A 26188-nucleotide genomic window follows, 5' to 3' on the forward strand; every position below is an offset into this window, starting at 1 on the left:
ATGGACTAAATTCTGACGAATGTTTTCATTGCGCCTAAATGCAAAGATAGGTTTAGGGAGTTTGTCCTCTTTTCCATCATTTAAGACGTGCCAACTTGAGTAAATTACATTTCTCAATTTGTTGCTGATGTTTGAAAATTGACTCACAAATACTAGTTTTGAGTCAACCACCGTTTTTTTCTTCGAATTAGATTCTGGGTGTATCATACTCTCTCGATTATAAAATCGTGCTCTTTTACACGAATTCTTTGTAAGTTTTTTGGGATATCCTCTGTCCTTTAGTTTTTCACTCAGTTTGTTCGCATGTTTTGGTAATCTTCCATATTGGAACAGTTCCTCCTGAGGCGAAGGAACTGTCCAAATGGAACATTGTCTCGTTGGGATCGAGGGTGGTAACTACTGTAGTGTAATAAGGTGTTTTTGTCAGTAGGTTTTGTGTATAATTCCACCTCTAAGATACCATCTTTGTTCTTTATGGTGATATCAAGGAAGTTTACCGAGTTTCTGTCTTACACAGCTGAAAATCTGAGGTTCCTATCTCCCAAATTCAACCACTCAAGGAATTCCTCAAGGGTGTCAATTTCCCCTTCCCAGATAAAAAAGATGTTGTCAATGAAGCGACGCCACAATGAGATGTTCTCAAAGAATGGCGACGCTTCATTGAATACATGCTTTTCCTCGAACTTAGCCACGTATAAACATGCCAAGCTCGGCGCACAGGTGGCCCCCATGCTGGTGCCCTTACATTGAAGGAATAACTTATCCCTAAATAGGAACATGTTGTTTTTAAGAACCAGGGTTATACACTGCATGATAAAATCTAGGTTAGCACCTCTAAGGTCTGCATTCTCAAGTGGCTCTTCAACGACACCAATGGTGTCATCCTGTGGTATGTTGGTGTACAACGCCTCTATATCAAGGGTCACCATAATTTGATTATTGGGGTTGTATGCCAGTCCTTCTGCCATAGAGATCATGTGTGCAGAATCTCGCACATATGATTTTTGTTTTAATACAAGAGGTTTTAGAAAAGTGTCCGCATATTGACTTAGCGGTTCAAGACGTGAGCCAATACAACTAACTATGGGTCTCATGGGGGGATTTTCAATGTTCTTGTGTATTTTTGGGAGACCGTATATAGCTGGTATCCTGGCATCTTTATTGTATAAAAATTCAAATTCTGCTTTGCAAATCCAACCTTTCTCAAATGCATTGTTAACTTTTTCCAAAACATTTTTATTAAGAGCCTCCAATTTAGTAAAGGAAACTCAATGAAGCGTCGCCATTCTTTGAGAACATCTCATTGTGGCGTCGGTAAACTTCCTTGATATCACCATAAAGAACAAAGATGGTATCTTAGAGGTGGAATTATACACAAAACCTACTGACAAAAACACCTTATTACACTACAGTAGTTACCACCCTCGATCCCAACGAGACAATGTTCCATTTGGACAGTTCCTTCGCCTCAGGAGGAACTGTTCCAATATGGAAGATTACCAAAACATGCGAACAAACTGAGTGAAAAACTAAAGGACAGAGGATATCCCAAAAAACTTACAAAGAATTCGTGTAAAAGAGCACGATTTTATAATCGAGAGAGTATGATACACCCAGAATCTAATTCGAAGAAAAAAACGGTGGTTGACTCAAAACTAGTATTTGTGAGTCAATTTTCAAACATCAGCAACAAATTGAGAAATGTAATTTACTCAAGTTGGCACGTCTTAAATGATGGAAAAGAGGACAAACTCCCTAAACCTATCTTTGCATTTAGGCGCAATGAAAACATTCGTCAGAATTTAGTCCATACATATAGAGAAAATAATCAAACCAACCAGCTGACAATGAATGGCACTAAAGCAGTAGGAAATCATAAGTGCAGCAATTGCTCAATATGTGACAACTGCATTGTTGGTAAAACTTTGACATACAATAATTACACCTTGACTTCCAAAACACTGAATAATTGTAGGAGTAGTAATCTCGTATACATATTATTGGGCCCCTGCAAACTAGCTTATGTAGGAGAGACAGGAAGAGAAATTAGATTACGCCTACTAGAACATAGATCAGCCCTTAAAACAAACAAAGAAAATGCCCCTATGGTTGAACATTTTAACAAATTGAAACACAAACACACAGAATTCTCGTGATTTGTGATAGAGAAAATCACAGCATCTAAGAGAGGGTGAAACTTAGATATAAAAAGGAAAAACAGTGAACAGTGGTGCATCTCCACTCTGGATACAGTCAATCGAGGTTTGAACACCAAAGAAGATTGGATGAGAATAGTAGTGTAGACTCTGTATAATAGTGCAATTTTTGGGAATACACATGTATAGAATAAGAGCATATATATAGAAAAAAACTATTAGGTATCAAATAAGGACTTTGTCTCAACTTTATAGATGCTTTATAGTTTAGAGATGAGTAATTGAAACCATCTAAGTTTTCCCATCAGAACGTGATATTGATAAAGAATTATTAGGTGATGTGCTCATTAATGGTTATAAATGAGAAGCCTTGTTAAAAATATAAAATAAAAATTATTAAAGTAACATATACTCAAGGGATTAACAAATAATTTGCGCTTTGTCCAATGAGCCTAATAACCGGATTCAGCATTATTATCCCCGTGGTTCTAATGAACCGATATGCCTAGATGACTCAGTTGCGCTTTTAAAATAATGAACAATAAAGCTATCGTATAGGTAAACATAAAACATGTCCTTTTTTAGAAAAAAAGCATTTAGAATGACGCATTGCAGTGACGACTGAATTCAGAACCACGTGACATAATTACGTGGCTTAAAGGCGACGGTTTGCGCCGCTCGAGTTCTTGTCTCATTATACGAACGGTGATCATACAGACGCCACGTTTGCAGCCCGGGAAAAGGAGCCGTGTGATATAAATAGGTAAGAGAACAACTCAACCCGCTAAATTTAACATGGCAGACGTTACGCTGTAAAATATGTTAACTAGAATATGCCAACACCGTATTTTTAACACTAACTGGGGTGGAACACAATTTCTATAATGTTTTGCTGTAATCCAGTAATCATGACCATTAGTGATAAAACATCTACCGAACAAACGTAAATTGATACAAGCTCGCTTTTTTATACAGCCACGAGCATAAAACTACCCGGCTGCGTGAAAGGAACCTTTTCCAAAAAATATCATTTTAACATTGGTAAGGACGTCTGAGAATATGTGTATTCTATTTGGTAATTGTGCCAGTAGACGCATTACTAAAATAATTGTATCCTTTACAGTACCAATACAGAACGGATACTCGCCTGGATGGTGGCATTAATATATACACGCCCCATGAGGAAAGTGCAAGGTAAATATATGTTACCACAATATCTTAGTAAGTTAAGTTCTGCGTATAATGCAAGTAACTAATTTGGACTCTCTAATCTAAGTAGGATCTTGAAGATATCATTGAAATCAAATCTGAAATAAGAGCCTGAATTGAATTTCGAGGGTTTATTTCGTTTTGATATTAAGGTAACAGCTAAATGCCCTTATATTAATTGTGTTAGAATACGTTATTATTAAATTAAACTAAATGCAGTATTCTCCCTGATAATATACAGGACTGTGGTAGATCGTGAATATTAGAGTGCGACCACATCTGAAACACTACAAACTACGTAGACTACTACTTGCGATACAACGGCATTGGTCAGTAACAATGAAATGTGATAAATATAGTGTATGAATGGTAAGAATGGTTGTCAGAATGGTGTGGTTAACACTAACCAGACGGTCTATGCATTTAGCTTAACCTCATAGCTGCTATTACACATTCCTCCCCAGTGCTGCGCTGTCCATTAGAACTAGTGCTGAATGGACGTTCAATGGTCGTGCGCAGCACTGGGGAGGTAGCGCTGCTGACGACCATTGGCCGTCAGCAGCACTTAAGGGGTTAATGAACGTAGGGTGAATAATAACAGGAAAATCCTTTTTGTATAAAAGCAGTTATCATAGGCATTATTGATGCGATACTACACGGTGCTCATGAACCTCAATTTAAATTAATATGAATGTATCTTGTTGTTTCTTTAAATGGATGCTCATCAAAAGTGCTCTATGAGTAATAATGGAGATAAAGTATATAAAAAAAGATGTGCACAATATTACAAATTTAGCTAATGAGATGATGTAACATTGTCCTAGGTGAAAAGAAGGGTTTAATTGACCTTAAATGCAAAGAATGTTGGGAGAATCTATTTAGTGTATGAGGGAATTGAAACCTATAGGAGCAAATACAAATGTTTTGATGGTACACATAGGCCCTGTCTTATAGATGTAACCCCTCTTCTGCAAAGATATTATACTATGAAGTTTAGACATGCAAGTGGTAATTCTGTCAGGATGTCATTATATGATCTAGCTTAAATATGCAAAGACAGTAATTGGAAAATCAGGAGCTAATAGCTATATTTTATTTGTGCATTAGGTGTGATACAGTTTTGTGGAGAAACATATAGAGACTGTCCTGAAGAAAGAAGCCATAATCAACTAAGGCTTCCGAAACGCATCGACGCACTTACAGCAAGTCATATTCGGTGTTGTCAACAAGTAACTTGGTTATAAGGAAAGACTATTCCTCCCATTGTTGTCAAACGAGGGCCCGAAATGACATGATCAAGACAGATAGCAGTGTCTTTTCCAAAAACTTTCTCCATTTCCACATTAGGTGGTTTTTCAATTGTGTATTTTATGTTTTTAATCAGTCATACATAGGAATTCATGTGTTTTTTATTTAAAATAAATTGTATATTTTTACAAATAGACTGTTTTTCTTCCCTTCTGGTGAGTGTTTTCCTAAGCCAACAAAATGCGAGTTGAATGAGTGTTGAAGATTGAGTATGACGCTTTGAGTCCTGGTTTAGGATCAGGAAATAGTATTCCTCATAGGGAAAATATTTTGCTTTACTTGAAAGTATATTGGTGCTCTATTTCCCTACGGGTTACTACAAGCCCCTCTCTTTTGTTTATAACTAATTTGTACCTCTAGTCAACCTCTGTGTATCATTCCTAGCAGCTAGAAGGTGAATGAGCTGCAATTGTTTGGAAGCACATTCATTCTTGGCTAAGCTGTGGTAAGTGGCACATTATGCCATCACCTGCTAATGCCTATGCTACATAGTGGCTGACCACTTCAGGAACAGATTACTAGGCTAACCTGTGGGCAGCTGGCTAATATTTCAAAGCATGTTTACTTTCACGATAAAGTAGGCCAAGAACTTTCTATGAAATTTAAGGTGTGAATGCCAGTCTCGTATCACCACTGTCATGATGAAGTGGGAGGGCAGGTCATCTCTACACAACAGACTACCAGTTTCCCAGCCATTAAGAGTCTTAGGGGAGTTTCCCCTCATCATTTCACTGTGTGTTTTTGGTCAGAGAACATTTTAGCCCCTGATGAGTTGGCAACGAAAGAACTACTTGGGAGATCCATATGATAGGTGCATGTTAATATATTAAGGCTCTATAATATTAAATGCGCTGAATGCTTTTACCCCCAGGGGGTGTTTCTTTCTATTAAACAGCTTTAAATGGATAAAATAATACTGGGGTCAGCTTGCATTGGTGATCCTGGAGACGTGCTTTCGATGCCTTCCTCAAATGGTGGCATGGAGGATGATTTGTGATGCTGACCAGCCTGTGATAACAGCTCTAGCAGTACCAATTGTTCACTTTGTGGCTGTAAGGCATAGGCAAGAGTGGCTGTCGCAGAGTGACTTTGGTTGGAGAGTCCTTCTAAATCTAGAAGTGCAAATACAACACAATCGATTTTCTATATCTATAATGCAATGTTTTGACACAAGAATTGTTGCTTAATGTTAACCATTTAATTGAAGATAAGTGTTGGGCTTGTTCACATCCTAATGCTGATATCTCACTTATTTTATATGGTTGCAATTTAAGTAACCATTCTTGGTGTCATGTTGGAGATTGATTAATTCTTTAATAAAAACAGAGATTCCCCATGAGTACAAATAAACCTCTAGTTACTATTCCACTTTTGGTATAAGAAGGCTATACATCTTCCTAATTATTTGTTGTAGAATTCTCCTACAAAAAGTTTGCTTATGGTGTGTTGCAAACTTTATTTACATTTTACCTTGGTATGCAAACAGTTATTTTACATAAGCATACCTATATGAAATTGCTGAATTACTTCTAATTTGATGTTTCTCCTCTTTCTTCTTTTGTTTTTCCTTCGTTTCCTTTCTTCTTCAATCATACTATTCTCTTTTTCCCTGTCTTTCACACAACACTGATATCATTTATTTGTCTTAAAGCTAAACTCTATCTATGCAGTGTATTTTAGCATTGTAACTACATTTACAGAATATAATATTTCCTTAATATACTTCCTGTTAAACATTATTATATTTTTGTTTTCTATTTGAGCTATTGAGAGGCTTATTTACAAGCCCATTGCGCCGCCAGTGCATCACTTTTTGGGATGCATCGACAGCACAGTGCGCCTGCCCATATTTACAAGGCCACGTAAAGCCACCCTGAATGACTTTGCATGGCCCTGTAAATATGGCCCCCTTACTCGCATTTCTCTGCGTGAAAGGGGCAACATCCATAGACTCTAACACATTTCCAGATTTACAAGGTTTCCTAAACCTGGGAATGCGTCATGAACCCGCCCTACCCCCCGTGCCGCGGGGAAATTTGCTCTGCGGCGATGGGGTTAAAATATAATGCCTACCACTACGGATGAGAAGTGACTCCTACATGTTGTACTATTCATAGTCTTATGTTTCCTATATACTGATCACACTTGTATGATTCATTGTCTGTATATTATGTGTGGGATGACTCCCTACATAGGTATGAGTAGTGCTATAGAAGAAACTAAATACATGTGAGAGTTGAGAACCATTGAAGGGTGGTAGTGAGAGAATTCGTGGAGAAGGAGTCCACTGGGGGGTGCCAACAAAGATTATTGCACTGGGCACCACTAGCGCTAAAGCCAGACCTGGTTACCCGGAGCCTCTGCTTAAACATGCGCCGTAGGGCAAACAGGGACAGTTCCCCTTTTCCATAATACTGTCCCAGATGTTGCTATGATCAATCATTGGTGTTAATCCTCATATTGACTAATAATCAAGCACAGATTCAGACGTTTAAGGTATTTTAACCCTATTCAAGTTTGGTGTCTTTCACAGGAAAAATGATCTAGCATCAACCTAACATTTCAGAGGAAAAGGCTGGAAACTGGGAGACCCGTGCAATGATGGCTCACTGCACCACATCACAACAGGCAAGGAAGCAGGCAGGCAGAGAGGATAGAGCAGGAAGGCACACACAGAAATGAAATGAAATGAAATAAGGTATTTATAGAGCGCACGGTGGCCAAACGGCTTCCTGGCGCTGAGAGCTCTACTGAACAGAACAGACAGGGCCGAGGAAGTTAGCAGGGGTAAGCCTGGGCAAACAAGAATGTTTTGAGCGCTTTACGGAAGTGTGAAAAGATAGGAATAGAACGCATGGAGAGAGGGAGAGAGTTCCAGAACCGGGGGGAAAGAACAGAGAATCTGGTTCCACCAGTGCGGGATTCACGAAAGCGGGGAACAGTGAGGAGGGCAGAGGTAGATGAGCGGAGGGTACGGGCACGGGTGTGAGTGGAGATCAAAGAATTGATGAACGCCGGAGCAGAGCGATCAACAGCCCGAAAGACTAGACACCCTAGTTTAAACAGGGATCTCTGTAGAACGGGGAGCCAGTGGAGAGATTTGAGGACGGGAGTGATATGGTGAGTTTTGGGAAAATGAAAAATCAGTCGGGCAGCCTGATTTTGGATTGCTTGGAGACTACGGGTTTCGTAGGCAGGGATACCCACGAACAGGCTGTTTCCATAATCAAGGCGGGAAGTGATGAGGGACGAAATTATGATTTTGAGGGAATCAAGGGAAAAAAATGGGAAATTAAACGAATCAGACGGAGGGAAAGAAAGCAGGAAGACACTACAGAACTGACCTGGCCGTGCATTGACAGGTCATGGCTGACCTTAATGCCCAGCGTTTTGACGGAAGGAACAGGGGTAGGAGGGGGACCAAAAATAGGGGGCCAGAAAGCAGAGGACCAGGGGCTGGATGAACCACCCGTCAAGACAAGCTCAGTCTTGTCTGGATTGAGCTTGAGGTGATTGGCGCTCATCCACCCAGAAATGAAAACCAGAGTGGAGCGAAAAAAAGATAAGGAGTGAGAAGAGGAAGAAAGATCAAAGACGAGCTGGAGGTCATCTGCGTAGTTGTACGCAGAGGCCCCCAGATCGAGAAGAGAAACAATAAGGGGGCGAATATAAAGATTGAAAAGAAGAGGGGAGAGAGAGGAACCTTGGGGAACGCCACAGGACACCGGGAGGGGGGAGGCAGAGAAACCAGAGAGGTGAACAGCTTGTGAGCGTCCTGAAAGAAAGGACGTGATCCAGGAGAGAGCGGAGCCTCGGATGTCCGCTGCGCTGACACGGTCAAGAAGGATGGTATGATCGACCGTGTCAAACGCAGCGGATAAATCCAGGAGAACCAAAGCTTGGGGGGAGTTGGTGTCAGCCTTGGCTTTCAACTCATCGAGAACCGCAAGCACCACTGACTCGGCCGAGTGGCCCGAGCGGAAGCCTGCTTGATGGGAAGCAAGGAGATGGTTCTGCTCAATATAAGAGGAAAGGCAGGAGGTGGCATAGCTTTCGAGGATTTTGGCAAGATAGGGAAGAAGAGAAATAGGTCTGAAATTAGAAGAGAGGGAAGAATCAAGGCCAGGTTTTTTGAGGATGGGAAAAACAATCGCAGATTTAAATGAGGAGGGGACCAAGCCAGTTGAAAGGGAAGCATTAAGAAAGGAAAGAGGAGTAGTGGGGCAAGAGGTGAAGAGAGTTCTCAGCACGCGGGCAGGGGCACAATCGGCAGGGGAGCCAGACTTGATTTTGGTAAGTAAAGCTAGAAAGGAGTCCAAGGAAATAGGTGGAAAGGAAGCAAAGGAAGAATTGGACACAGGAAGGGCAGGATGAAGGAGAGGGAAGGGAGTGGTAGGAATGTTGGATTTAATTTTAGCGATCTTCTCAATAAAGAAGTCGTTTAAGGAAGAACAGAGGGCCTGGGAAGGGATAAGCTTGGGGCAGACACGATAGGAGGTGGCCAGATTAGTGACCAAGGAAAAGATCTCTTTAGATTTATTAGCGGATAATGCTACCTGCTCAGAGAAATACTTGGTCTTGGACACAAGGATAGCTTTTATATAATCATTGAGGAGACGTTTATATTTGGCCTTGGGATCGGGGCAATAACTGCGGCGCCAAAGACGCTCAGAGCGTCTAAGTTCCAGTTTAAGGACCTTGAGTTCAGAGTTGAACCATCTATGGGCCTCGTGAGGGCGAATGGACTTGACTTTTTTAAGAGGGGCAACTAGATCACAACCAGAAGATAACCAATTGCTGACTGCAACAGCCTGAAGATCGAGAGGAAGGCCGTTGAGGTCAGGAAGAGAGGATGCCAAGGAGAGGGAAAGGGAAGGGAGGCCCACGCGATTCCAGCTGCGTGCAAAGATGTTCTTGGGACAAGAGGATTTGTGAAGGGAGCCGAGATTAATAGTGAAGAAGATAAGAGAGTGGTCGGACCAGGTGCAAGGAAGGATGCTAGGGGGAGAGACAATGTCCTGAGATGACCAGACTTGGTCCAATGTATGACCAAGGTTATGGGTGGGAACAGAGACGTGAGACAAGAGGTTAAGACACGAGAGGGTGGCCGTGAAGTCCTTGGACGCCAGGTCCTCCCTGGGGTCACCAGGCCAGTAATTGAAGTCTCCCAGCAGGAGAACCGAGGAGTTGTTAACTACTAGGGTAGCAAGGAGTTCCTGCAGGGAGGCCACAAACAAAGGCATATTCAGGGGGGGCCGTACACAAGGACAACTGTCAGAGGGGCGGGAAGGTTAGTGGAACGGGCAACCAAGAAATCCACTCCAGCTATGGAAGATTGAGGGAGAAGCTGGAATTGGAGACTGGCCCGAACAATCATGGCAACGCCGCCTCCGATCCTGCCGTCAGGGCGATCAGCCCGGAGGGCGTAGTAGGAATCGGGGAGGATGGGGAGGATGGCCAGGATGTCAGGGAGAGAAGCCTCCGAGAACCAAGTTTCTGTTAAAAATAGACTGTCAGGGGAATCGGAGGTAAGGAGGTTAAATAATTGCAATTGATGCTTGCCTGCTGAGCGAGTGTTAAGAAGGCAGGCAGAGGCAATGTGAGAAGAAGAAGGGATGGTGGTAGAAAGCATAGGATCCTGGGAAGGCAGGGAAGAGATAGCTCGCGGGGAAGTGGCACGGTCAGGATGGGGGGCATAGATACCTAGGGAAGTGAGATGCTGCGTGAGAGAATGGGGAAGGGGCACATCAGCAGAGCAGGAGAGAAGTTGCGCAGAGGAGTATGCGAGTGCAGAGGCAGGGGCTGTGGCCCCTGGTCCCGGCCCATCGCGGACGGGCGCAGACGGGCTTAACTTAGGCGCAACTTCGGCGCGCCTTCGTCGCGCCCGCTGCGGCCGGGATAGGAAAGCCATAAAGTAGGCCACATCACAACAGGCAAGGAAGCAGGCAGGCAGAGAGGATAGAGCAGGAAGGCACACACAGAAGAAGGAGATAGGAAAGAGATTCAGGCCCACCAAGCATGCGCAAGATGGGTACTGAGATTTTTTTATGGTTATTTATTATTTGCCAATTTCAAAACAACATTTCATACAATGCAACTGAAGATGAATACTCCTATCCTTTGGCTAGCTCCATCTCAATTTGGATCTGCCTCTTCCACATATCACACCAGGGGCGGCCTTAGGCATGTGCAAGCTGTGCACCTGCCCAGGGCAACAAAACCCCAGGGCCCACCACGCCAATATATATCCTTAATATAATAATCCTCTGAGGATGGATACATATTTGCGTGGTGGCCCCTGGCAGGAATTTGGTGGCCTCCGGCTCTGTTCCACTTCCAAACACCCTGACCCCCCCTCCTTCACTGGCCTCCGTGCTCCACCCCGCCCGGACCCCCTCTTTCAGGGCCCCTTACCAACGCTCCCTGCCCAGGGCCGCCATGAGCCTAGAACCACCCCTGATCACACGCTGGGTCTTTGGTTATAGCTCCAGTCATGTGTCACACAGCCTTATACAGGAAAGCTAAGGTTGCATTATGGTTAGACGAGAAGCCTGTCAGAGCCCACCAGCAAATCCCAGTAGACATCACAGCTCGAAACACTGGCATGCCTCTGTCGACCTCACCTCCGTGCCAATGTTAACACCACCCCTCCTAGTGCTTTACATTTAAATACAGAAGTGCTGGTACTCTATGCAGAGTACTTATTTGCTTGAGAGAGAAGGTTTGGAACTCTCCATTTAATACATTGCAGAAGTAGTGAGAAGTGCCGGTGCTCTCCATATCAATTTAGTACAGGTACTCAGTACCGGACAGTATCTGCCCATTTAAATCACTAACCTCACTTGACCAGTCCTAGCTGAAGGAGCCGCCAAGAGCTGGTGCTGATGCCTAGCCTGAGTCTTTTAAAGGTGGCACAACGAAAGGCCGAAGCCACAGATGAAGCCTGGCTCTACCAGGCTCCCGTTCCAAGAGGGCAAAAACATCAGAAGAGGTGCTTCCCTGTGCATGCCTCGATTTGCATAAGTGAATGAATTGCACCTTGCTAACAGAAAAGGGCTCAGCTACATCATGCAGAACAATGCAATGCAATGACAGTGCAGTTTTTCAACTCAATTGCCTGAAGAAGGCTTGTTTTAGCAATACTGCAACTCATTGAGCCATCTAGTGGCTGACCACTGAACTGCAAAACATCATAAATACATTCATGTGAGCTGGTCTGCAGTTGCACGTGGCCTTCTGCCATTATATGAACACGAAGAAGTAGCCCTTTCTTCATCTATGGGCGCTTAACAACAGCCCACCGCTGGTTGACATTGGCCACTTGATCTGAAAGACCAATCTGAAAGCAGAGGGAGGTGGTCAGGGACTGCAATGCCATCAATGTGTGTTGTAGATAATCCTCATTTTCACCAAAAGTGCTGCTTGGCTGCAGGGTCTCCTAGACACATATATCCCTCAATTCGGACGATGCTCAAGCCTATACAGCTTGTTTTACAGTAGTCTCCACCTATGGACCCCATTGCCCTCCTTTTCTCGTGTCTGCATCTGGCTCTTCTCATACACTGCAGTAGAAGTATGGATCAGCATGCCGTACAACCTGCATGTGACATTTAGTTGTGTTATGTTATATGTATTTATATGACGTGCAGTCAGTCAGGTGCTAGGTTACAATATCAAGGTCAATTAAATTAACCGGTACATATATTGACTCCACAGTATCAACTACCAACACATGGTCAATGTATAGGTAAACATGTAAATATAGATTTATGTTGAGATGAAAAAGCCCCCTGCATGGTGACGGACATGCACCCCTGCCCGGGGTGCTCCAGCTACATAGATAGCTGGATCCCTGGTACTGATTTCTGGTCATGGGCGAACATGGATCATGAGTGTGTGCTTTAACCAAGGCCTGTCTCATGGTAATGCGGTCTTGTTAACCTGAGAGAGGCTCACCAAGCGCTACCCTTATAGTGGTAGAGGGCTGTTGCCCTTTCCTGGAATTAAGTGACATGAGCACAGTGGCGGCAGCATATCCATGTGGCCTTTAGTAGTGCTCAGTAGTGTTAACAGGCCTTTTTACCTGTATCACGGGAGTCGTGCCTAACAACCCACTCATGTAAAGTTTCACTATTGTGGGGTTGCCTCCAGAGAACCACCAAGGACACGTGTTAGCGTGGAGGCGAGGGAGAGAGAACCCACAGGTGGGGACACTGCTTATGCCAGTGCGCTGTCCATCAGAGACTTTTAGTGTTCATTGTTTAGTGTGCTGATTTCTACTTTGCATGGGTAATAGATACTAAAATGAATAAATACTGATTGTCGTATCAAAAGTAATCTTTTGACTGCGCAATAAGATGGTTTGTGTCGCTGTGGGTATTGTTAGTCTTGAACCCTGTCCTTTTATTGCACCTACTTCCCCTGAACAGCCTTGGATTGCTCGACCCGCACTACCACTGAGAGTCAAGTGGTTAAGGGGCAGTACTTGACTCAGTTACTCAGGACCCATAGGAGGGCCGGCCCCAGGACCGCAGGAGCGAAATGCCAAAACCCCAATGGTTGGACAAGTTAGCCTCTGTTTGACTTCAGGTCCTTTGAGGGGTTTTGACAATTAACTATTGTCAACTCCACGTTTGCTTACCTTGACAATATGTTGGTAGTTGACACTGTGGGCTTATTTTAAGTGTGAGGCGACAATTAAACTTGATAAGGTGCAGGAACACCTTTTGTCAATGTTATGGCTTCACAGCGCCTTATGCCGGGGCCCCAGATTCAGAATGATCCTGGTGTACATAGTCGATTGCTTTCTGACATGGACAAACATGGCCCAGAGAAGCATTTCTATTTGACCAATCAATGGTCTTAGATGATGTGCTTAGATAAATTCACATGTGCCATTGTAAGAGGACTGAAAGGTAAGCTGAGCCTATTTATAAATACCCCCCCCAATACATGCACAACATCATCTAGAAAATGAGCCCAAATGTGGTCCAGAAATAAGTGATGTCAGACGCGGGAATTTTGGGCTGAGGGACGGCCACTAAACTTCAAAACAGTGAAATGTAAATGTACAAGTTTTCGGCGCAGTACACGTGATTATCTGTCCAATAGAGTGGATTTTCAAGGTCATCCAATATCAGTAGGGCGAGGAGCTACATTATGAAGAACTTAAAAATATACACTACAGGAGTAGAGGAGTGAAGTGTGGTCATTCGGGTTACAAATCCCTTTTTATACTTGCAAGGTCAATAAATTAAGTGTCATTATATTTGGGAATAGGGACATCTGTATTTACGGTTCTCAGAAGCGGCAGAAGAGTGATGCTAGGAGCTTTATTAAAAACAGCAAAGGGGAATACACACATTACCACAGGCAAGCCATTGCTATGAGTGCAGGCCCAACAGAACTAAGGGTTATGACCGGTGAAGGATGATATGCAGGGCTTTAAGTGAGGTGAAAAAACCGGGGGGTCGCTCAAAGGGGCGTGATCAGTGTAATTAGGGGCATGGCTTAAAAACACGTAATTAAAAATCTGTGCTAAGCATTGTGTGCCGCCCAACTTGTGTTTTGCTATTTCTGTCATTGCATCCAGGTATATGATACAAGTAACATCATACCTGCAACAAGTCAGGACTATTGGCTTTGTCAATGGTTGTTATTTGCTTAACATAAATAGGCAGCAGCTATGGCTTGTATATAATATTGGAAAAGCTTCAATTTAAAGCCCTGGTGACACCACAACAATGTTGCTGCTCCTGAGTTTCAAAAAGAAGGGAAATCCAGAGAGAAAATGACTCTCTTTAAAGGATTTCCCTTCCACTACAACGCTCACCTGGCATGACGTCATGCCTTAATTTCTCCACTTGTGAGAAGTGAGCAGTGTGAGCACGCGCACATCGATGTGCCTGCTGGCACTGCAGGCCAGAAAAGAACGGATGAGGGCACAAAACAGAACCCAATAGAGACCCGTTTCGAAGCCCCCCCTTTTAAAAACTGCCGGTGCTCAGCAGCGGTGAGAACCGGCCCACTTAAAGCCCTGAATATGTGATGGGGGTACTCAAAAGTAGTGTACAGTATAGTACTTTGAATTTCTGACACTTTCTCACAAAATCAACGTGTTATCAAGAAATGGCACGCTAGATAACCTGTGCGCAGTGTAGCGATAGCTTGAAAAATCCATAGGGTCCCTAAGGCTGAGACTGGGGCCTCGGTTGACAGTGGTCAATTACCTAGAACAATACATTTTGTGTGTCTTCATCCCCCGCCCACGCACTGCATGCCTGGTTCCCTTTACAGAACCCATGTGAGGACACCAGAGGGGTGAACTTAATTTGTTCCAGTGTTTTCCGGTGCTCAGCACCGGCACGTATTCCGTAACTCCGGCACATATTTAATGCAGTCCATCAAATGGTCCATCACGCGGTGGCACTGTGAGTCTATTTCTTTAAAAAAGAGCACTGTTAATCAATTAAATATCTACCTACAAGTAATAATACTAGGGTGCCAAGGCCATTCTTAAAGCTTTGAGTTACATAGTAAAGCTCAAATTGTAACATTTGTAGGACTGTGATGGCAAATATGTGTTGGTGGTGCTGGTATTTGGCAGCACTGGCTGATATCTGAAGTGGCATAAGCAGCAGTGCTTTCCTAAGAAGTATCTTGAGCCCTGGCTCTTACTATTTTAAAAATTAAGCACTGAAGAAGGAATACGGGGTGAGCGATATGGGATAACAAAAGCACATACCATCTCCTGCCTCTGATATGTACCAGCACTGCTACTTTGCTAACCTTCAATATTTAAAATAATTATCATGGTTCTAGTGAAATGAAGAGTACGTCTGATGTGTCTTGATAGATATCCCCACTTTTATATTTTATTTTTAAATGTGCATAGATTTGTTCGTGCAGCGAAAGTATAGGTTAGCTCTAGTTTACACATTTAATTTGTGGATTAATCATGGGTATCCGCGGGGGGGCAAGGAGAAGCCCCTGGAGCGCCCCTCCTTGCCCCCCCCCCCCCTGCGGACACCCAATACCATCACCATGCGGTATCTTCAATCCCTTGTTCACCCCTCTTTTAAACCTCACATCAACTCGTCTCCCTCCTACCTCTACTTTAAACAGAGCTGCAACTAGAGTCAAATTTCGGGGGGGAGGAGGCTAATTCATCCAGCCATATGCAGAGTGGAGATGCAGGGGCTCTAAGAAGGGGTGAAAATACAACAAAGCCTCATTAACAAGTAAATGGTCTTTTAAAGACCTGTGTGAAGTACTCGGTGTGACTGTGTGTGTGCCCGGGAAGCTGTCTCAGCCGGGCTGACACTCACGACGGGGGTGTGACTGAAGCCCTTTGAGCGCAAAAGGCGTTGCGTGCCTGACTTTAAACACTCTGCTGTGCCCTCCAAGTTCACCCCCCTTCTGTCAGACACATACACCGCTCCTAACACCTGTGCAAAAAGAGCAATTGATGGACAGAATGCAGAACAATGTCAACATTAACCCCAGTACATAGATCTGGGCCTAAATCCATAGTTTTTTTGCTCACCATGCCAATCCAGTTTGGACCCAGCCATATGCAAATCAGTCTTGACCCTGCGCCCAATGGGAGCAGTCCAGCCCGAAGTGCCAGGCCAGGTCCTCCCTGGACTGGAAACAAGTATCCTAGAACCGGTTTCAGGCTTTCAGCTCTCATCATCCAGGATAGTTTGACTCCAGTGGCATGGAGAGTACGGGACCCACATCCGGCATACCCGTCCCACTCGGGGGGACAAATGCAAAAAGAACAATTGATGGACAGAATGCCGAACAGTGTCAGACATTCACCCCAGTACACAGATAGGGGCCTTCATCCCTCATCAGCCAGGATAACTTGAATCCAGTGGCATGGAGAGTACTGTGAAAGTCCGAAACCGGTCCTAGTATGCTTGTTTTTGGTCCAGGCAGGGAGAACCTGGCTTGGCGGTTCGACCTGGACTTTTCCCATGAGGTACAGGGTCAAGACTGATTTGCTTATGGCCAGGTCTAAACTGGGGTGGCATGGTGAGCAAAAGAATGATGGATTTAACCCAGATCTCTTGACTGGGGCGAATGTTTTGATTTGTTCTGCATTCCGTCCATCAATTGTGTGTCTTTTGCTTTCTCGCCCTAACACACGTGCAGCAGCGACTGAGACTCCAAGGAACGAGAGAAAAATGCCCCAAATTCAGATTGTGTTGTAAGTATGTTTGGTAAGTACTGTGTCCTCGCACAAGCACATAGTGTCACAAACTCGCTTAGAACCGCCACTAAAACTTTTATTAGAACTCTTCAGTTCTTCCATGACAGCCACCTACACTCTTTGACGCCTGGTACCTGTAGTCCTTCATTCAGGGTGGAAGAAGTAAAACTACAAGACCGACATGCAACGCGTTACTGGCCACCTCACAGCTGCCAGTGCTGCATGACGGCTTAAGTAACATTTGCATATAAACAACAAACATAAAATGCACGTTTTAGAATGAGAAGGGCGAATGGAGATGGTTGTTACAGGGCCGGGCTGTGGTTCATTGGTTCAGAACCCCCCGCCCATTTGATAGCCAGGGTTTCAAATCTCGGTGCAGCCCCTTGATGTACAGTGTGAGCTGGGGCTTTCACTGGAATACCCCCCCTTTACAAAGTGAATTTCCATTCACCATCTCTATAGGGGAAACAACCTTTACAACGCAACTTTTACACCGCACTACCATTACAACGAAACTTTTACAACGCGACATCCATTACAACGCATGCATTTACAACGCAACCATTACAACGCATGACACTACAACGCACACCACTACAACGCATGCCATTACAACGCAGTCATTACAACGCATACCATTGTAAGGCATAGCATTACAATACATAGTACCCTTACACTATCCAACACTTACCCTACTGTTGCACGCCCTGGAGTTAGAATAGTAATTTTAACCCCTACACTATCCAACACTTACCCTACTGTTGCACCCCCTGGAGTTAGAATAGTAATTTTTACCCCTACACTATCCAATACTTACCTGACATGCAATGTAATGTTATGCGTTGTAATGGTATGCATTGTAAATGTAGTATGCGTTGTAGTGGAATGCGTTGTAAAGGTAGTTTCAAAGAATTTGTTGTAATGGCATGTGTTGTAATGGTATGCGTTGTAATGGATGTTGCGGTGTAAAAATTGTGTTGTAAAGGTAGGCGTTGTAAAAGTATGCGTTGTAACGTCATACATCCTCTCTATAGAGATGACAGTACAAGCAAGTCACTGGGAGGGATTTGTTGAATGAACCCCAGACATAACAGGAAGCCTTCCCTGCTCCTATATTCGGAAGGGGTGTTCCCACTTTTGCAATCCCCCATACATTTCAGTGTTTTTCTAGCCGTCACCTCGAGAGCTTAAGAGCTTGATGAGGCTTAAGGTAGGTCACCTATATACCGTGACGGCTCCCAAACAGGGCAGAACGTGGCCATGGTCATTGAACATCTATGAGAGATGCTTGTCTTTGGTTGGGAAAATATATATTACATTTCATACTTTACAATTTGATACCTTTTAAGCAAAGGGAAATGAAGGGATTTTTCCAGAGATAAACACATTTCAGTTAATTAGAAGTAAGGTTCCAAAGTTGGTAATTTCACTCCCAGGCCACATTGCCTTCAAACAAAAAGTGACTAAAAGAAGGAAGGGTCTGTGCAGAACATCTCACCAAATGATGCAAAACACCCCAGAGCCCCTGTTTCCCTGCCGTTACTGCAAAGAGCGGCGTGCGCCGGTGGACATCATGGGCTTTCGGATTGCCTTCCTGCCCTCTGTCTGGGAGCAGAAGGGGGACCTGTGTATTTGCACAACCCGCTTGGACGTCACTGGCACCTTGCACATGGCAGTGAGTTGTGTTTTTACCTACTAACCCACCACATCTAATATTTATATTATAACTTCTAACTCCCAAGTAACAATGACTTGGAGATAGGCGCAAAGTTTAGTACATTGCTGTTTCATTGGGTACTTGCAATATGATGATGGAATCAATGGCCTATAACACGGTGCAATGGTAGTATAATCGAGTGGAGAACTATTGGAATATGCATTATACGCTTAAGACGCACATTGGTATGCCGCTCTGTGTTTCTTTTGCAATGTCAACATAAATACACTTAAAAGTCAGATAATAACTTCTAAATGCCAAGCAGCAACTCCCAACCGTTGTTTCACCTGGTGTAACCCTCACACCAACGCACCCACCCCCATACTACCTCTGGTCATTCTCATAACATTCACACCCCTCAGAATGACAAATCACCACTTCTAGCTGCCTCGTCATGGGGTGGGAGTGGAACGATGTGCACAGCAGGGGGAAAGGGATGGCCAGTGCAGGTGACGCTTTTCTTTTGTATAGGAATTTCTGCTGGTGGCATAGCCTGGGGTTTGCTGCCTGTGAACTTGTATAGATGTGTATTCCATACAAGTGCACAGACAGCAATCCCTGGGCTATGTCGCCAGCAAGAATTACTTTACAAAGAAAAAGCGTCACCTGCACTGCCATCCTTTTCCCCCCTGCTGTCTGTGCACTTGTATGGAATACACTTCCACGGCACTGCTCACCAGATAAATGGTGAACAGTGCCATGGATCTGTCTCTATTTGCATCCAAGGGCACCAACGAAGAAGCAGAGGAGGCCCAGGCAAGGAAAAAACAGGAGACATTTGACCAACATCTATCTAAACAGTGAGGCCTTCAGGAGGGGCTGGATGCAATGACGAATGTGCTGCTGATCAGCCTGACTCAACCGAATAGTATCAGAAGAGCAGGCAGCAGTTTTTATGTAAGTTCAAGTAACTTTAATGCATTCTACAGCATCACCAGCATTACCTCCTGGCTGCATATCTAGGTTACTCTAAGTGAACGGTGTTCTAGACTTACATGATTGGAAACACCAAGGAGTTCCCTCCGAATATGCAAATGTAGTGTAAGCTTGTAGGGGCAGATTACAAGCCACTTGGGCCACTTTTGCGTTACTTTTACCATATTAAAAGTGACGCAAAAATGGCGCAAGGGGCTTGTACATCTTCCCCGTAGTGTTCAGCTTTTGGGGTGCCAGGGGTAATTTTATGGTTCTGAGTGGGTATGGGTTTTTTTGGTGCCAGGGGGTAATTTCAGAGTTCAGGGTGGTAATGGGTTTTAGGATGCCAGGGGGTAATTTTAGAGTTCAGGGTGGGTATGGGTTTTGGGGTGCCAGGGGTAAGTTTAGGGATCAGGGAATGTATTGGTTTTAAGGGGCCAGGGGGTAATTTTAGGATTCAGGTTGGACATGGGTTTTGGAGTGGCAGAGGGTAATTTTAGGGTTCAGGGTGCGTATGGGTTTTGGGGTGCCAGGGGGTAATTTTAGGTTTCTGGGTGGTAATGGGTTTTGGCGTGCCAAGTTGTAATTTTAGGGCTCAGGATGGGTATGAGTTTTAGGGTGCTGTGGTCATTTTAGGTTTCAGGACTGTTATGGGTAATGGGGTGCTAGGGCCTAATTTTAGGGATCAGGGCAGGTATGGGTTTTGGGTGCCAGGGGTAATTTTAGGGTTCAGGGCGGGTATGGGTTTTGGGGTGGCAGGGGTAATTTTAGGGTTCAGGGTGGGTATGGGTTTTGAGGTGCTAGGGGGTAATTTTAGGGGTCAGGGTGGGTATTGGTTCTGGGGTGCCAGGGGTAATTTTAGGGTTCAGGGCTGGTATGGACAATGGGGTGCCAGGGGGCTAATTTTAGGGATACGGGTGGTTATGGGTTTTGGGGTGTCAGGGGGAGAATTTTAGTGTTCATGGTGGGTATGGGTTTTGGGGTACCAGGGACGTAATTTTAGGGTTAAGGGTGGGTATGAGTTTTGGGGTGCACGTGGCACATTTTTGGGTTCAGGGCAGGCATGGGTTTTGGGGTGCCAGGGGGACAATTTTAGGGGTCAGGGCGGGTATGGGTTATGGGTTTTGGGGTGCCAGGGGCCTAACTTTAGGGATCAGGGACTGTATGAGTTTTAAGGGGCCAGGGGGGTAATTTTAGGGTTAATGTGTGTTTTAATTGTGGTCCAGTTTCAAATGCAGAATTCACCACTATTTTTTCTCAGCTTGGCCTGAGCATTACCCGATCCTGATTGTCTGGCATTTTAACCCCGCCGCTAATGATTAACATTAGCCGCGCCCCTTCATATGCCAGGTTAGCCCCCCTAGAATAATTTCTGCGGATGCCCATGGGATTAACATAACACCGGGTCGGAGGGCACCATCAAGAAAATATGACCAGGGCACTGGTGCGACGCATGACAGGTCAGGGTTGGCATAGGTGTGGCACTGCATGAATTTGAGGGGAATGAGATGCACACCATTTAGTCCAATCACTCCAACAGTTTTAACCAGTTTAGGCATGCAATACTTTCTATGTGCTTCGTCTCGTTGCGCTGCAACCGTAACTCCACCACAAAGGTGTGGCACTGCCAGGGTTAACTGGTCCGGGCGCCATGTTCGGCGGTAACTTTTGCAAGGCTGATGACAGCACTAAAAGATGTGGGACCTTGGCGCCGACGCCCCGGTCACCTAAAGGCAATATTATAATGACTATTTTTAAACATGTCCTGATTTATTTTCAGGTAGGTAATCAGAGAGTGGCACAGTGGTAGTTTGCCAGAAGGAAATATAATGGGCTAATAAATGAAGAGTTAGATAAAAAGACTATTAAGTAACTTTATCATTTTTATTAAGATGTCACAAAAGAAACAAGCGACCACATCTGATGGAGCAAGTTGCACAAAATGATGGATAGTGTGCGTACTGATAGTCTCTGAACTCCCATCAAGTTCCTGTGTGTCGCCTCACAGCGGCCATCTTGTCATCCCTGTAGACAATCTTCTTACGCTGAGTTTATCGGTACTTGGAGGTCAGGACAGTAGACACTGCGGCCAGGAACTTGTCCCAGGCAGCCTGGCACTGAGGGGTGAAGTCAGCAGGGAAGTGGGCGGCCAGTGTAGCCTGAATGCAGTGGGACAGCAGCTGAAAGAGAGAAAAGCAGCAGTTAAACACCACAACATATGGAGCAGTGCAGCACTGGTCAGGGTCGTATGCAGTCGGGGTTCTAAGATCACCACAAGGGATACAATTGTGCAGATATACAGTACTTAACACGTTTAAATTTGCGTTGTTGTTTATGGACAGGTATGGTGATTTTTTGTAATCACCCAGCCATTTTGGGGCTTTTCTTCACCATGCCTCATGAACAGCAACATCTGTGTCAGAGACGCCTCACTACTGGCTCGCTTCGGCGCACAAATACCTTCTTGATAGGATGCTCCTGTATCTATCACTTTCAGAACATTGAAAGGTATGTTGGAGGAGCACGTATGTGCACAACCAGCCACTTTGAGATGCAATGCTGTGAAATAGGCTAAATGCCGCAGCTAGCAGGTGCTCCTTTTAACACCATGAAATACGTCATATAGTAAAGTGATCTTGGCTCACCTGGAAGTTTCCGGGGTCCACGCGGAGGTTGTAGGCGTGCAGGTCGCTCAGTTTGGACAGGGCCTGTTCCAGGCAGTCCACGTGCTTGGCTGCCTCACCGATGGCGCCCAGGACCTTGCCTCCGTGTCGCTTCACGTCAGCAGAGCCCGGGCTGAGGTCGAAGTGGCTGAAGTAGGTCTTAGTCTGACCGAAGCTGGCAAACAGCCTGGAAAAAAAGTGTGTCGTGTTTAATGTACCCAGTTAGAATAACATAGTATATACTACTCGACAGGAATGTTACCTTCTCGCCTGGCCTCCCTTTTACAGATGAAAATAAATTGCGTTATTGCCATTAGTAACAAGGTAGGACAAAATATGTATCCGAGACAAAAGCATCATACTCGGGAGACGCCCTTCTGGCCACCCAGCCTAATTGACTAGTGCGTTGTGAGGTTGTGCTATAAGTTTCTGCGCCTAAAAGTGCTTGTGCATGGTCGGATCGGAACTGAAAAAAGGGTCGGGCACCAGAATAAAAGTGGTCAACATTAGTGAATTCGTAAGCTGAAAAATTGGTCTATGTTTGCAGACTGGGGAAGTTTTGAACTTCTAAAAACACGGTGTACGAGAGTTTTGCAAGGTATGGAAGACTGCAAGGAGTTTAGCTTGCTACAGGCAATATTTGTTTTAAAATCAGGGAAATAAATCGACAGTAAAAACCAGCCCACCAGACAATAAAACCCAAAACCCCGGCCCCAAAACAGCTAAAAAATGGAACACACACTGATCTGTAAGACCAGATCCTTGGGCACTGCCTCGTTGCCCTTTAGGGATGGTCACTGGTATGCCGCATGGGAGGGCCACATTGTGCAACAGCGGTGACTAAATTATGCAGCAAGAAAAGGCAAATATGCCGCATAACGTGCCGCATTTGTTAATACTGTCTGGGCATTGGTTGCACCTCACTGGTACCAGTATAACACCCAAATATAACAATAAGCAACAGAAAGTAACAAGCCAACCTCTGCTAAGTGTCTTCCACTGCACAGCAACATGAGCTGCTGCATTTTAGTAACTTTTGAATAGTTTGAGCTAGAAACAAAATATGCTTTTGCTCAAATCTGCAGATTATCCAGCAGATGATGCATCATGTGGCAAATCCATCATTACGCAAAAAAGCAGCACAATTGTATAATTCCACTATCTCTGCCCATAAGCCAGTTCGACCTTGTGTTTTTGTGCATGGCTGTAACCACATGAGTGAACATAGCTCTTTTGGAGGGATGTTCTTGTCTCGAAGACTGCAGCCTCTGGTCCAACCTCTCGGCCACATGCATCAAAGTCCGGTTTTGCGATTCCTAATTTGCGATTTTTACCGAATCGCAAATAAGGAACCGCAAAACGGGATGCATGATTGAAAGTGCATAACATTTGCGATTCTGTAAAAATCGCAATTTTTACCGAATCGCAAATATTATGCAAATTCCAATTTGCGATTTCGCAATTCCCATTAATTCCTATGGGCCAAAAGGCCCACTGGAATCAATGGGAATTGCGAATTCGCAAATTAGAAATCGCAAAATGTTGATGCATTCCATTGGTGCAGGGGGGGATCCAAAGGACCCCCCCCTGCACCCCTGAAATGTATTTTGAAGTGCATGTTTCAAACACACATGTCCTAAGGTCATGTGTGTCTGTAACATGACAGTGTTTTGAAATGCAAATTAGAGCATTTTAACACATTTTCGCAAATTACCACGAGGTTCAACCTCGTGGTAATTTGCACCCCCTAATTGCGAATTCACAATTTTAAAATTAATCATGCATTGCTTTTAAGGAATCGCAAATTTGCGATTCCTTAAAAGCAATCGCATTTTTGGAATTCGCTAAAAATAGCGATTTCACCAAAAATGCTTGATGCATTCCAGAAACCTATTTAGGAATCGCAAACGGCCGAATTTTGCGATTCGCACCGTTTGCACTTCCTAAATAGGTTGATGCATGTGGGCCATAGCCTCTAGAAAGCTGCTTACCACCTCCCCCCTTTGAGTCTACCCTATTACTTGTTCTTTCCATGCTGTAACCTTATAACCCCTGCCCACGCCTCCAACGCACTAGCCCCTTCCCATGATTAAGATGGACCCTAGCCTCTTACCAACATCCCCCGGGCTCAAAACCTTCCCCTTTGCCTTACAGGTTGTTTCAAAGAGCCCTGTGTCCACATGGTGTAAACTTGCCCCACCACACAAATGCGCTTCATGGTGTTACCTCCTACCTCGAAGGCTTTACCCTCTTATCCCCTCTCCCCCAGCGAACAGGTCTTATTACCCCAATGCTCTCACCTTCTGCCATCATGCCTTATGGTGTCAGCTCGTTCCACCTCTGCAAGGGTTGTAACCTCACACCACATATAGATAGGCTCTCACTCTTACCGCCTCCTGCATGGTTGTACCTTGCTTTTACCACCCAGAAGCGTTTACCAACCCTATCTAAGGGTGCCACTGTTTAGAAAATACATGAGGGTGAATCTTTGATTAAAAAAGAGCAACCTAGCTTATGTCTAGATTTGCAATCACTTATCTCGTGCACAGTAAGGAAGGTCTGTCATCTTTTAAAGGGATAGTGTCTCCTCACTTGGGAGCACACCTGGCATGGGGCCCATGCTCGGCCTTGTTTCTCTTTGGTAGAGGTCAAATTTCAGAATGCTTCTTGCACAAAATGGCTGCAGCCAAGGGAGGGGGGGACCGGCTGTGCACTTTCCCTAGAAATGACAATCTTGCCACACTTACCGGGGCGTGTGGGAGTGGCAGCCTATAAAGGAATGCAATAATGCATGCAAGGAACGTGTGCCCATGGGGACAACAAGCAATGTTTTCTGGAGCCAGGCAACAGCCAGGCAAACTACATCACCAGGGCCCGATTAATTGAGCCAGTTACATTTCAGGAAAACGGGTCTAATCAAATTGCCTTCCTATTAGGTCGATTTCCGTCAAAGTTAGAGTCATAAGTGGCGTGAACCTCTCCATAGTGCTCACCTGTCCAAGGCTTCTCCTCCGAGGGCATCGCAGTGCCCAGAGATCTTTCCCCAGAGGCCGACCACCAGGGCCTTATCTTCAGCAGACAGAACCATCTTGAGGGTGAGTGCTGGCGGGCTCAGGATCAACAAGAGATGGAAGTTGGTGACAGTCCGTGCTGTGTGCCGGGCAGAGCCCTTTTTAAAGGGCGAGGGGGCCGATGAGCCTGGCAGCCTTCCACCGTGATTGGGCAGTTTTGGGTTCCACCCAAGGAGGCGGGGCTATCTTATCTCCCTGAAACACTGCCAGGGCGTAGAGGTGGGCTACGCAGTGTGACGTGCAAAGAGGCCTTATCTGAGGCTCAATTACTTGACTCTGCCCTTGGAATGGAGAAGTCAGAGATGCTCTTTAAATATTATGACATACTTTTTCATCATACAATATGCAAGGATCACTGGTAACACCGTACAACGAAAAAAAGTATATTAACTTATTTTTCATATTGTTTCGGTAGTGGGTGCCCACTCCAAAGCACTGAAATAAGATCGTTAAACTTTCTTAATACAATATAGTGGATGGAATCACTCCAAAAAGCCTCAGTGTATCAGCTTAAATCATGTTATTCCCTATAAATCTGAAAAAAAGCTGATAATTCGAAATGCACATACAATCTGGCAAGTTTTCGGTGACAGCGGTGAGAGATGAACACTCCATCGAATGGTGTTTATTATTATAATGGAATGTTGTGCTCACTTTACCACACTGCTGTTGTGTTGACGCAATTCTAAATTCCCCTATTTTAAAAAAAAGTTTTTAAAAGAAGAAGAATTTAGATTGGCAGAGTGGATTTGTAAAGTCCCAGTGCCTGCTCCTGTTAACATTACATTTTCGATTCATTAGATCGCGTGTTTATTCACTCATTCGCCTATTTGTTTATTCTTCCATTCATTCCTTCATTGGTGTTGTAATTAAGTCCTGGTGCGTCAGGAGGCGGTGACCCCTCCTGAACGTCGCCTGCACCTGGGGGC

The 26188-nt window shown here is 44.6% G+C and overlaps 1 protein-coding gene across 1 annotated transcript; it reads right to left on the bottom strand.

Annotated features, from left to right (window-relative positions):
• Positions 1 to 21395: 21395 nt before the first annotated feature.
• Positions 21396 to 25341, bottom strand: LOC147685253 (hemoglobin larval subunit alpha-like). Its single transcript, XM_086941145.1, has 3 exons — positions 25182 to 25341; positions 22171 to 22375; positions 21396 to 21705 (listed from the first exon to the last, which is right to left on the bottom strand). Exons 1-3 carry the CDS (start codon positions 25274 to 25276, stop codon positions 21577 to 21579), a joined length of 429 nt encoding a protein of 142 aa, XP_086797271.1. The 5' UTR covers positions 25277 to 25341; the 3' UTR covers positions 21396 to 21576.
• Between the last annotated feature and the right edge of the window lie 847 nt (positions 25342 to 26188).

This window comes from Lissotriton vulgaris, chromosome 10 (genome assembly GCF_964263255.1).
Source record: "Lissotriton vulgaris chromosome 10, aLisVul1.2, whole genome shotgun sequence".
NCBI classification, from domain to species: Eukaryota; Metazoa; Chordata; class Amphibia; order Caudata; family Salamandridae; genus Lissotriton; species Lissotriton vulgaris.

Bases quoted from the DNA above. Each gene is read 5' to 3' on its own strand.
- LOC147685253 (XM_086941145.1), bottom strand. From the start codon at position 25,276: ATGGTTCTGTCTGCTGAAGATAAGGCCCTGGTGGTCGGCCTCTGGGGA. The intron at 22,376-25,181 runs GTGAGCACTATG...CTTTTTTTCCAG, and splicing joins GGAGGAGAAGCCTTGGACAG to GCTGTTTGCCAGCTTCGGTC. The intron at 21,706-22,170 runs GTGAGCCAAGAT...TCTCTCTTTCAG, and splicing joins TGGACCCCGGAAACTTCCAG to CTGCTGTCCCACTGCATTCA.